This window comes from Styela clava, chromosome 11 (genome assembly GCF_964204865.1).
Source record: "Styela clava chromosome 11, kaStyClav1.hap1.2, whole genome shotgun sequence".
NCBI lineage: Eukaryota > Metazoa > Chordata > Ascidiacea > Stolidobranchia > Styelidae > Styela > Styela clava.
The window spans coordinates 19,681,285-19,695,253 of record NC_135260.1 but is presented as its reverse complement, the minus strand read 5'-3'; the positions used below and the strand labels follow the sequence as shown (position 1 = coordinate 19,695,253).

Here is a 13,969-nt window from a genome sequence, read left to right as displayed (position 1 = left end):
GCGAGCCCAAAAAAGTTTCACTACAACAGAGTCAAATGTGCTGTATTTACGATAGATAACAGGTTTACCAAAATGCATTACATGAAAAATGGTAAAATAAAAATCAATTTAGCAATATCTACTTAGGACTCGGTGGATCTCTTGATGATTTTATGTGTTTGTTTCGGAAGTTTAATGACAGAATTGATTGTGGTTGTTTGGGATGTCTCAAAAAAAGGTTGAATGGAAAAAGTTTTCACAGAATGTCAAGGTTTGATAGTAGTAGAGAAGTAGAAAAAATACTCCCATGTTTTCTTCATTTGATAACCACGGCACAGAACTTCTCCGATAAAGATACGCAGCAATTGCGAGAGGCAGAAATGCCAAGATGGGATTTCATCGCATAGCAAACCAATATTAGCGATTCTTAGATATATTCGCGCATACCCATCTGAACAGCGTGAAAAAGATTATACCCATCTACACACCTAAAAAACTATGTCAGATGAGCGTCATATTATCGAATATCAGTAAAGGAATAGTGCAATGAGAAATAACATATAAGGCGTAACTTTCCGTAATATGCAGTCAAATAATCTTATTGTAGTATATATATTTAAAAACATTTCGTCATGCCAACCGCAGTCCGAAACTTTTTGTCTCTGGCTGAGCTTAGATACCAATTGGCACTCATGTAAACTGATAAGAGGCACGCGATGGAGCAGATACTATGAGTATCCATCCTCCAGCTGTCATTTGAGTGGGTACTGCTGTTTTTATTGCAGATGATAATGATCTTTTTGTATTAAAAATTTACTGGCATCACCGATTTGAGGATGTCAAGTGATGGATATAAAAAAAAAACAGTTGAAAACTAACACGCAATATTACAAAACTTATTTCCAGCACGCGGTTTGAATGAATAAAAAAGCTGAAACAAGTATTCTTTAGAACAGCATACAAATTCTATGGAATGAATTCATACACAAAAGCTCGTCAAAAACATATAGCTCAATAAACAAGTAGAATTTGATGCATGTGCGCGATACTACGTACAACCGAAGCACGCAGGAAAATTTGTGTGATGTACTAGTGATCAAAATGTTTGTCTCAACTATGTTGGCATAAAAGGTGCACATCTCGGTTTCGCATACGCATACCATCTATTTTCACAAGGATATATATATTAATTTGGCCAAAGACAATGCTGCACCTGAAAAGTTCCGGTTTTTCCAAAAGAAAACACGTTACACATCGTTAGTTACCAGTGGATGGTTTTACATGGCCTTGTTCGGAGTGAAAGACGAGTTCGAATATTCCAATCCATTTCAACTAATAAAATATTATCCAAGTCACTACGCTTTAAGCAGGAAAACGAAATGCCCGCGGCAACACAAATGTAGTTTTTTAATTGAGTTTCTGACATTGTATAGAGATTCGATGTTACTATATATTCAAAACTAACTCATGTAGTTATGAAATAATTGTTTTTAACAAAAAGGTGCTCCCGAGGTTTTCGTACCAAGATGGCGCACAACCTGAACATTGTATGTGTACCAGGTTAGGGTTTAGGATGTGCGTCATCTTGATACGAATACTTAATATCCACTTAGAAAAAATCGCTCAACATTATATACTCCACACCCACCTGGGTATCATTATACTTGACCAACACGCACGTAAATTTTGTGGATCCACGAGGTTATGTGCATACCTGCAACTCCAAGGATTCTTCAACAACACAGTTCCTCAACTCCAACTAATTCTGATATATCTGACCCAAGTGCATGTCAACTTTTTGAATGTATTTTCTACAGTAATTCTACCTATACAGTAATTTTTGATGACGTCCAAACGAATCCCATTAAGCCTACTGTATTTTTTGAAATAAATAAAAGTAGTAGACTTTTTATGTTGAAATCACTATCTCATACCTGTTGTCTTGATCGTATTGACATGAACTGCTCCAAGTCTCGCGCCAATCGGTATTTGCTGACGCGCAATTCTACACCGCAATTCTTTTTATTCTCAGAAGCCTTTGTCCGTTTTATGTCGGTCCGTTTGCCTGTAACTTGGATAGCAAATCCTTTGTTGCAAAATGAGTGCGCTTGACTTTACTTCGTTGATTATACTTTTAAAATATTTAATCATTATTGCTTATTTCCCATAACGATGGAACTGTAAAAATAACTTTTATGCCTATTCCGAAAGTGAAGAGTTGGCACTAAACTGGTTTACATGCCTAAAACAATCATCAAAAATTCAACCACGTGCCTCTTACAGGTACTGAGCGCTACTTTTGGTCTAGTCCAGTGGTTTCCAAAGGTGGCACAGCGGCTGTTTTCTGAGTGCGCCTTGAAAATTAACAGTGTCAAACATTACAAATATATGATTGTATATTTTACATATTGTATTTACTATAAATGCCAGTGGCGGCGCGTGGTCATTTTGACAACCGGGGTAAGCTACTGCGGGACCAAGTCACCCCCATCTACGGGGACAGGATGAGCGCTGTAAGTTCTCCCATCATTTTATGAGTATAAAAACCATTCCATCGGTAACAACCAATCGGCAAAAGCGACAATTTTTAACAATTTTAAGAAAGTGTCTTTAAAACCGGTCCAAGTCAAGGGATTAATAAATATAGACATAGTTTATTTTGAAACCTCTTTTAAAAGGAAAGGCAATATTTACCCAGATAAATACAATGACACATTAACAGAAACTTCGGGAAAGCAGACAAAACCTAAAATAAGGTTTAAAACGTTACTATGAAGAAAGGAAAGTTAATGCAAAGATAAGGACATGCGTCGCTCACTCATAGATATATATGCTGCTAGACTTCTACTGCTTGAACATATATGCAACACGCCGCGGTTTCTTGGAAGCAAAATGCTCAATAACGCGCTGATTAAAGTCATGCATCCCAGAAATAACGTCTCTGTGAATGGATAAAACAGCCAAGGAATTTAATCTATCTTGCTTCATTGTGTTTCTGAGATACGTTTTAATACGCTTCAGCGTGCTGAATGTTCGCTCTGCGTCGGCGGAAGAAATAGGCGTCGTCAAAATGATGTCCAGAAATTTTGCAGACGCCGCAAAGGTAGTTACTAGAGTGTTATCTATGAGGAACCCATAGAGCGCGCAAGTTGATGTGATGTTCAAAAAAGTTTGATTGGTCTATATACATGGCAATTCATTTTCCAATTTACCCACGTTTATCATGGGGTAAAATTTGGAGACAGTAGCCAACAAATGGATGGGAAATTGACGTGCAAATTTTGAAAATTTTTTGGGGTTCATCAAAGAGAACGCGGCAAGGTGTTCAGTGCGCAGACGATCGCCTATTTGATTCACCAGAATGTCACAGCATTCCTTTGCAGACAAAATCAAACGCTGCGTTGTTTGCCCGCGGCGTAAAGAAGCACTCCATGTGTCGTCGTATTTTATTGTTTCCCGGATACGAGATACAGCATCGCAGATGTCTGAAATACACGACCGCACAGACGCTCCATCCATTAGCCTTGACTGCAATGCGCCGTATAATACATCCACGTGATAGAATATTGTGGAGAAAAAATGAAAACTCACCATCTTCTAGCAGACGCTTTAGACCTGCCGCCTCCCTCACAGAGCGTTCGTCCCAAACCGGAGAGCTCTGAATGCCATTGAAACACTCAATGAACTCAGACCTAATTTCGGACATGCCCTGCACCACGCGTGATTGGAAGTTCCAACGTGTTGGTGCACAAGCTGGGAGACGGCGGCTACATATCTGGCGAAGGAGGTCAGAGCGCTTCGGCGAAACGGAAAAAAATGAAGAAAACCCCGAAACATTTGCATATACGGACGAGAGGGGTATCAAGACACATATTTTTAATAACGAGGTTAAATTGGTGTGCATAACAATGTAAAAAATGCGCATGAGGAAAATCTTCTTTTATATAAACTCGAACACCATGTTTCGACCCACTCATGACTGCCGCGCCGTCATAAGTTTGAGCTATCAATTTTGACTTCGCGTTGTAAGGCTGTAACACTTCTTTCAGTACAGCCGATATCCAGCAAGCCGTGCGATCAACGATTGGTACAAAGCTGTGAAATCTCTCGGTAGGTTTACCATCTTTCACAAACCGAAAATCACAGCCAGTTGGGAAACGCACGTGATGTCAGTTGTCTCGTCAGACTGAATCGAAAGGAACTGGCAATTCTCAATTTCCAGAGCCAAATGTTGTAAATAAATTTTATACATTGAGTCGAGCAAATCATTTTGGATATCCTTAGATGTCCCTTTCGAAACAGTTGCGGCATCAAGATGATCTCTCAATACTGTATCTAGGGATGCGGTGTATTCCACCATATCCAAAAATACCCCTCTATTAGAAGAGCCAGCCCGTTCATCGTGCCCACGGAGGGACAGCTCGTGACAACCAATGAACATCAAAACATCTATCAATCGACCGAGAACATGGCAGTTTTTTCGACGTTTTGGTTGTGCCGACGAATAGAAACCGCGCGTCCTTCATCCAACTGTGCTGCAACCAACCAACTAACGGGAAGGAATGCGTGAATATGTCAACACGTTGTTGTAAGAAACGTCGGCATTGCATCGTCATAATTTCGGGGCTAGCCCCGATCGGCCCCGATAATTTAGTAAAAGAAACAGAAAACAAACGAGACAAACGCGGCGAGTGGAAGTTAAAAGAGAGAATACGATATACAATGAGCAACCGGGGCAAAATCGGCGTCGCCACGTCGACGTTCGGCGAAGGCTTTGCGAGCGAAAAATGAACCATGTCGGGAGAATATGGCTAGTGTAGACAGTCTGTGCAACCGATATTGAGGTATTTTTTTATTGTACCGAAAAAACAACCGGGGCATTGCCCCGGTTGGCCCTATTGACGCGCCGCCACTGCAAAATAACTTTATCAGTCCATATTGCTATATCAAAGTATTCCGATACTTTTTCAAATTTTAAAGTAATAGTACGTCACTTTTCGCAAGCTGTTTGTTTGTTTCGTTTCCGTGCAAAATCTTCAAACGATTTTATGCACTTTGTCATGTGTTTTTAAGACGACAAAATAGAATTGTTAGATTGTTTGGTATATATATTCATTTTTCAGTGCGCGTTACAGCATTCTTTCACGGTTGCGTGGTGGATATTGTCGTCATTTTCGCATTTATTTCCAGTTACGTCGGGAAATTATTAATTATGTAAAGTTATTATTAATAACTAAACGCACTCACTTTTAGAAAACCTTCCCGCAAAGCGTTTATTCTTGCCAATCCCGCGAGCGAATGGAAGTGAAATCAAAATTTGAATATTATTATGTTCACACGTCTCGCTTAGATCCAACCAAGGTCATATATTAAATAAGTTGTTTTCATACGTTTTGTTACGATACCCCAATAAACTTTCGCAATTCGGAGAAATAAGTTGCTTTATTGGGAAGATTAGGAAAATATAATTTATACTTTTTCCTGCGCTTTGGCGAATAATTTTGTTTATAATATTTAAAAAAAAACGACTTGTCAGAAAATAATTTTCTATTGTGCTAAAAATGTAACCCATTACCGATACCAGCACTTGTCTTATTGTTTTTATTCTGTTCAAAGTAACTCAATGTTGCGTCGACTTACGAAATAATAAAAGCATCTCTGACATAAATGACAAGCTACGGACGTAAAATGTGTGGAAACTGCCCGATTATAATTAATTTTGATTCATATTTTTGCGATCTTGCCAAATCGTTATCGCCGTTTAAAAATACCAAGATCCGTGATATAATCCAACACTATTTATTTTAGAACAATAGTAACTTGATTAATTATACAACTATTTAGTTCTGTTAAGTGTTTGGAGACGCCAGAAATTATAGAATTAAAATCGACCGTATTTCGCCATCCCTATTTTGCCATCCCCAATATGACTTTTATGCTACCAACCCTCCTCGGCTCCATCAAAATGTCACGGCTACATGGCTCCAAGCTCCAGCTCCAGCTCCGACTCCCCAGCCCTGCTAAAAACAAACCAGAGGCATCTACCATGACCCTGAAGAGTGCATGAATGATTCCATAAATACTGTAATTACTGATATCTGGATGATATAGGCTGGCTACAGACATTTGTCAATCATGCTGTTAGATGTTCTATATTACTGTATGCCTGCATTCCGCATTCTAGATTTATTACTGAGCCTTGTTTTTGTTGTTGCGTCTTTATTTTCCCCCTATTTGATATGAAAAAATTGTGCTTTCATGTCATCAAAATAGTTAGGTCTTCGGGATGCATATAGTTAAAAAGCTAGTTTTCTTTATTTTAATTATTTCAATCAATCATCATGAACGAGCAGCCGGGGCTCAGTTTGAAACAAAAAATGGACATAGTAACATTGTGGTGATTGTATGTGACTCTATGGATGGCAGATTAGTCACTGGTGGACGGTATGAAGGTGTTGTCAAATTGCCTAATATTAGAGCACTCTCAAAAAGCGGTGTCACATATCTCAATGCTTACTCAAACAACCCTATATGTGCCCCATCACGTTCTGCACTTTGGAGTGGGCTACATACCCATATTACTGATTCTTGGAATAATTATAAAGCATTACCTGATGACTTCAACATGACATGGGCTGATGTATTATCAAGACAAGCTGGATATGACGTTAAAATACTTGGTAAGACAGATTTCAAATCTGGTGCACACACTGTAAGCAACCGAGTTGAAGCTTGGACACGAAACGTGAAATTTGCTTTGAGGCAAGAAGCAAGACCAACTGTGGAATTGACAGGGAATAAATCAACAATAAAAGTCAATGTCAAGGATTGGAAAAATGTGAAAAATGCCGTGGAATTTTTACAAAATAAAAGTTTAGAAGGCAGCCATAACACGTTTCTATTATATGTAGGATTGAATATGCCCCATCCTTATAGTACTGAATCAAGTGGGGAAAACCCAGGGGCCTCTACTTTTAAAACTTCGCCTTACTGGCTTGACAAAGTATCGACTGGGGATATCCATATTCCACAATGGTTACCTCTGAACCAAATGCATCCAGTTGATATTTACTCTACAATTGTTAAAAATTGCTCATCTCAGTTTTCACAACAAGAACTTATTGACATCAAATCCTATTTTTATGCAATGTGTGCTGAAACTGATGCGATGGTTGGAGAGATATTTGATGCTATAAATAAATATGGATTTACAGAATCAACTTATGTAGTCTTTACGTCTGATCATGGAGAGCTAGCTATGGAACATAGACAATTCTACAAAATGTCTATGTATGAAGGCAGCTCTCATGTACCTTTGGTAATAGCTTTTCCAAAAAATACTGAGAGAAAAAATACAAAGAATGAATACAAGGTTCAATTTATTAACACACCAGTTTCTCTTGTTGATATTTATCCAACATTTATGGATATAGCTAATTTACACAAACCCATTTATCTCAATGGTTCTTCATTACTTCCAGAAATGATACACGAGCATCCTGATTGGATTTTGAGTCAATATCATGGATGTAATGTGAATGCATCTTCATATATGCTTAGAAAAGGACCATGGAAATATATTGCTTATGATTATGGCCCAGAATACATTGATTCCATGTTATTCAATCTTGAGGATGATCCAGATGAATTGAATGATCTTGGAAAGACTGATCATGAGCTACTTAAACAATTTGATGAGTTTTTGCGGAAGCAGATTGATTACAATGCGGTCACCAACAGAGTGAAATTGTATAATAAGCGAAGTTTTTCTAACTGGCGGAAGTCCCTTGGAAGTAAATATGCAGATACTATATCAAATTTAAGATGGTGGATGGATTGGAAAAAAGATCCAGAACAGAATCAGGCTGCTATTGATAAATGGTTGTTTGAACTATAGTGTGCCTCATTGAATATTTTTTAATGATTATCACAATTTCAAGTTATTCTGGTATCTCGCCCAACTAACATCATACCATGTATTCTAATATGTTTAAATAAAGGCTCAAAGGCAAATTCGTCAAATATAGTGCCATAAATCAAAGCATATTATGTATTAAATAGTGTTTTATACGATGTAGCCTACTGCTTTGAATTCTGGTGATGCTATTAGGTTTTTCGATGTTATATAAAACAGGGGTGTCAAACTTGCGGCCCGCGGGCCGCATGTGGCCCCAGAGAGCTTCCAATGCGGCCCTCGAACGCTTAACAATAATTGTAGTATTTTGTACGTTTTTTTTATTATCTAAATGTAATACATTTTTCTAACCTTTTAAAGTGAAATTGATTAGTCACACAGAAAACGACAATTTACTGAAAATAGATTTGGAAAATTGTAATTTTCTTGTTTTCAATCTGACCCAATTATGGATACACCTCAAGCTAGCAAAAGAATACTTGAAAAAAAGCTTCAGAATTTAAATAAAACGCAAAGTACATGGAGAAGATGGGATTTTTTAGGAAAAATAGGAGTTGAAATATTTCTGTATTTCTCAAAATTCTACAGCACATTGTTTAATTTGTCACATTTCCATCAGTACAATGAAAAAATCAATATAAGAAGACATCAGAATAAGCTCAGAAGTCGATATGCCAAATTTAAAAAAAATTCGAACTGAAAATTTGTATGTGTTTGGAACCTATTATTATAATTATACAACTACCTAGTTACTAAAAATTAATATCAATCATAACTCAAACAGTTCTATGCCACGTAAAGGTAAGAAATGTCTGGCCTGGTACTCAGTCATTTGTTTGATTTACGGATCTATACATGAAATGATAAACGTAATATTTTTGCATTACTTAAATTAAATAAAACATTCTCAACGATCCAGATTAACGGATGATCATGTGACCTCATTAATTAGAGTTGGTACTGTAAAATCATTTCAGCCTGATATTAGAAAGCTGGGGGCACAAAAGAGATGCCAAACGTCATTACATATAAAATAAAACAAACATTGAGTTTATCTGTAGTATTCTTGTAAAATTTAGGTCTATACATTTACCGTAGATTAAGTCATTTTCCGTATATGTATTATTGTTTCCTTATGCTTATCGAAACTTTGTTCAAAAATTTTATGGATAGTTGTACATGAAAATTTATGATTTTTTGTATAAAATGCTGTAAATTGAAATAATAGTAAAATGCGAAAATTTATATGTAAATGGCATTTGAAATTTAAGAAAATGATAAAACTTCATTCGGTATGTCACGAACTACACCTATCTGAAAATATGCTTCAAGTATACATTATCAAATATATCACAAACTGTTTGGGCCCTTTGCACAACTCCCAAAATGCAATGCGGCCCTCGGAAACCAACGAGTTTGACACCCCTGATATAAAACACTATTTAATATTTTGGATGTTATAAAAAGGTGGCATAAAAGCTCATTGATTGATCCAATTGTAGTCTTTTGTTATATAATTGCTTATTATTTTATGTAAGATACTTTAACCATACATATATCTTTTATTACTTATGTTGGCATCAATATTTTAACTCACTATCCTTAAATATTAGCTCATTTGCAGTCTGATGTGTGCAATATTTACTGTTATGTAAAATGAACTTGAATTATAATAAATGTGCAATTATTTTAATATGAAATCTTTCAATTAAGTTATGTAAATTAAAAGCAATTTCAAAGTAGCACTTCCAACATGAGTTCTTCTGAGAGACAACCAGTGATAAGAAAACTTGACGAGGATGTTGTTAATCGAATTGCTGCTGGTGAAGTCATTCAGAGACCTGCAAATGCGTTGAAAGAAATGTTGGAGAATAGTTTAGATGCTGGTTCAACTTCCATCACAGTCACAATTAAAGTTGGTGGGTTAAAAATGCTTCAGATATCTGATAATGGTCACGGAATTCGAAAAGAAGACATGGGAATTGTATGTGAGAGATTTACCACAAGTAAGTTGAAAGAATTCAGCGACCTTCGCTCTATTGCAACATTTGGCTTTCGTGGTGAAGCACTCGCTAGCATTAGCCATGTTTCTCATCTCACTATATGCACGAGAACGAAGGAAAGTAAATGCGCTTACAAAGCTTCATATATTGACGGAAAAGTGAAAGACCCTCCACGACCAACTGCAGGAAATGTTGGAACCCAGATTACTGTTGAAGACCTCTTTTATAATGTTCCTATTAGGAGAAAGGCATTAAACAATGCATCGGAAGAACACCAGAGAATTGCAGATGTCATCAGCAAATATGCCATTCACAATTCTGGAATTGGATTCACGTTGCGTAAAATTACAGAAGGTAACAATGCTGGAAATGATGTTAGTGTTCGAACTCAAAGCGGATCATCTATTGCTGATAATATTGGACTAATTTATGGTTCTTATATTGCGAAAGAACTTCTCCATGTGAATCACACTGATGAGAGCTTGAAGTATAAAATGTCTGGTTGGCTGACTAATGCAAATTGCTCAATGAAAAAATTCAATTTTTTACTCTTCATCAATCAAAGACTAGTTGATTGTACATCTCTCAAACGTGCACTTGATTCTGTATATCAAACATTCTTACCTAAAGGTAGTCATCCGTTTGTTTATATGAGTCTTGAAATATCTCCAGCTAATATAGATGTCAATGTTCATCCAACAAAACATGAAGTTCATTTCTTGCACGAAGAAGAAATCATAGAATCTGTACAAAAAGCTGTAGAAATGAGATTGCGAGATTGCAATCATTCTAGATCATTTTACACTCAAACTTTACTTCCCACGTCGTCAAATATTTCTACACAAGAGATAGTGAAACAAAAAGCGACAACAGAACTCCCACATTCTTCAAAAGTGTATGATCATCAAATGGTCAGGACTGACAGCAAATTACAAAAGCTTGATGCTTTTTTAAATGTATTTTCAAGTGAGACACAGGAGAATAAAGATCCATCAAAAGTTTCAACCTCTAATGTGACGACTATGAAAAAAACATCTGAAAATATAAATAGTGGTGCAAAAGTTTTGAAAATGTCTGTTCCCAAACAAGAAAAATCGGATAACGCAACTAAAGATAACCTAACATCGACCTCGTTTCCAAAAAGACGACAAATAAAATTAACAAGTGTGTTAACTCTCCAAGAAGAAATCAGACAGAATGCTCATAGCGATCTTGTAAAGATCATGAGCGATCATACATGGGTTGGTTGCATCGATCCAGAGTTGGCCCTGATACAACATGGTACTAAACTGTACTTGACAAACACAACACGACTCTCTGAGGAGTTGTTTTATCAAATAATGATATATGATTTCGGAAACTTTGGCATTTTTCGTTTGTCTGAACCAGCACCAACTATAGAGCTTGTTAAACTTGCACTTGATGATGAAGAGAGTGGTTGGAAACCTGCAGATGGTAATAAATCTGACTTAGCCAATCATATTGTGGAGTTTCTAAAAGACAAAGCTGATATGTTATCTGACTACTTTTCTTTTGAGGTGGACGGAAATGGAAATATTACAGGGATACCAATGCTACTTAAAGATTACATACCATCTATGGAAGGCCTTCCTATGTTTGTATTGCGATTAACTACTGAAGTTGATTGGGAAACAGAAATAGATTGCTTTAAAACTTTTTGCAGAGAATGTGCTCGATTTTACTCTGTACGTAAAGGCTTTATTGACCTCCTTGAGATAATAAAAGATGCAAAATTAGATGATGAGTGTGAAATGCTTGATTCTTCCTTTTCTGCCACAGATTCCACCTCAAATCCACCAGCTGGAACAAATTCTTCAAATAAAAGTGGTTCATGGAAGTGGACAATAGAACATATAGTGTATAGGGCTTTCCAGAAAATTCTCCTTCCCGATAAATCAATGTTGGAAGATGGTACATTTTTACAACTTGCAAATTTACCGGATTTGTATAAAGTTTTTGAAAGATGCTGAACCTCTTGCTTATTAGTACCCTTTAAATGATATCCTTGGTATTTGCCGAGAAAAGCCTATTTCCCATGTAGTAATGACTTTGGGTCATTGAAGATATATGTTCATTCCTATATTATATATGATGTAGAATCTTTAAATGCAATTCAGTCACTATAACTGCCATGGATTTCTTGTTGTACTATCAGTGTTTAGCAACTAGAAGCAACTGGATTGATTAATAGGGTTACTTGTTACAAAACTCGTTTTTTCATTGTTTTTCAAACATTTTCTCTTTGTTATTACAGGTGTTTACTCAATATCTATCTTAATTATTGTACAATTCACATGATGCCAATTACCTCAAAATCACTAGGAATTGATATTGCAAAGGCAAAATATCCAGTTGTTGATCCAGCTGATCGGGATCCTTGTCCTGGCTGTTCATCATATCTAAATGAACCTTTCATAAGATGTATAGATTGTGACACAGAGCCTTACTTACTTTGTTTATCATGTTTTGCACGAGGATTTGAAAATGGTAAACATAAAAGCAATCACAAATATGAAATAATTACAGGCAGTTTTCCATTATTGGAATATGGTTGGTCATCAGCTGAAGAAATGCGTTTGTTGGACAGTTTATCGGACTGTGGAGCTGGAAACTGGTCCGCAGTTGCTAAACAAGTTAGAACAAAAACAAAGCATGAATGTGAAGGTCATTATGTGAAATGCTACATCTTAAATGCAAGATATCCTTTGCCTGAATTGCCTTGCCGTCCTGCTGCAAAAATATGTCCTCCCATTCCATTTAAAGCAAGTGGAGAACCTTGTCGTCCATTGCCAGAATCTCACAGAGCACAAGACATGGCGGGATACCTTGCGGCAAGAGGAGATTTTACGGAAGAATACTTAAATGGAGCAGAATGGGGCATAAAAGATGTTCATTTTGCACCCGATGATTGGCCTGTACTAAAATCTTTAAAGTTGGAAATGGTGAAAATTTATCAATCAAGGCTCTCAGAACGTAAAAGAAGAAAAGATATAATGAGGACTCACGGATTAATTAATGTGAATAATCATGTTATGCAATATTTGCGAAAGCTTGCAAACTATGAGAAAGAATTAGAAGAAAAGTTGCGACCTTTAATGAGACTTCAACATCCGATTGCACATGACAAAATATTTGCAGGATTTTGTGTAGAGCATCGCTTGATTAAAAGAGTCCAAAAACTGAAAGAATATAGAAAAGCAGGGATTACTTCACACAGAGTAACCAAATTATACGAAAAACTCAAGTCCACTCGACGAGTAGAGCCATATAGTTCTTGTCTAACTGAAATATTATCATACAAGAATGACCATGCCGCATTATTACAATGGTTGCACAGGCAATCATTGGACACGAGTCAGTCCTCCACCCTTGGACCAGTTATACCCTCTTCTCGAAAGTCTATAAACCCAATTGACATTTCAGATTTGCCTGGGGTACAGAAGTTGAGTACTATTGAAAAAGAATTTTGTGAATCTTGTAGAATTGTTCCAGAGGCATTTTTGCGATATAAATGCCTTCTGGTATCGGAGTTTGAACGATCAGGAACTCTGAAGCTGTCTCAAGCAAGAACAATTGTTAAAATTGATGTAAACAAAACTAGAAGACTGTTCGATTTCTTGGTTAAACAAGGTTATGTTAATACAGATTCCACTACAGCTTGAAAACACAGTGATTAACTAAGATGTTCAATTTATCGTGCTTTTATTTAAAACTTTGAATTTGTTGTTTTCGTTGTGCAAGAATGACAATACAAGCTCATATTTTTTGGTCACAGTCACTACTGCTTACTCAAACCAGTTTGTTTTATTTATCATCAGCCTCGGTGAACTTTTCATGAATACATTTTAATCACTGCCATTTGTTTGCCGACTTTGGCATGTAGAAATTGATATCTCTTCTTGAATTGCAACTGATTGGTTGGCTGCCTTATTCGAGGAAGAACACGTTTGATATTAAACAGGCCTCCCTCTATCAAGTTGTTTTTATGGATTGGGTTGGGACCATGCCCAACTGGATAGCTAGACATTATAGGACCCTCCATTGCATTTGT

General features: G+C 36.6%; 3 protein-coding genes across 3 annotated transcripts; all 3 read left to right on the top strand.

The window, feature by feature from the left end:
* Window positions 1-5,603: 5,603 nt before the first annotated feature.
* Window positions 5,604-8,270, top strand: LOC120347282 (arylsulfatase K-like). The gene has a single exon (XM_039417187.2). It carries the CDS (start codon window positions 6,266-6,268, stop codon window positions 7,874-7,876), a length of 1,611 nt encoding a protein of 536 aa, XP_039273121.2. The 5' UTR covers window positions 5,604-6,265; the 3' UTR covers window positions 7,877-8,270.
* A 1,368-nt stretch (window positions 8,271-9,638) lies between these two features.
* Window positions 9,639-12,172, top strand: LOC120346937 (DNA mismatch repair protein Mlh1-like). The gene has a single exon (XM_039416730.2). It carries the CDS (start codon window positions 9,648-9,650, stop codon window positions 11,886-11,888), a length of 2,241 nt encoding a protein of 746 aa, XP_039272664.2. The 5' UTR covers window positions 9,639-9,647; the 3' UTR covers window positions 11,889-12,172.
* A 35-nt stretch (window positions 12,173-12,207) lies between these two features.
* Window positions 12,208-13,890, top strand: LOC120346938 (transcriptional adapter 2-alpha-like). Its single transcript, XM_039416731.2, has one exon. It carries the CDS (start codon window positions 12,213-12,215, stop codon window positions 13,578-13,580), a length of 1,368 nt encoding a protein of 455 aa, XP_039272665.2. The 5' UTR covers window positions 12,208-12,212; the 3' UTR covers window positions 13,581-13,890.
* Window positions 13,891-13,969: the final 79 nt, after the last annotated feature.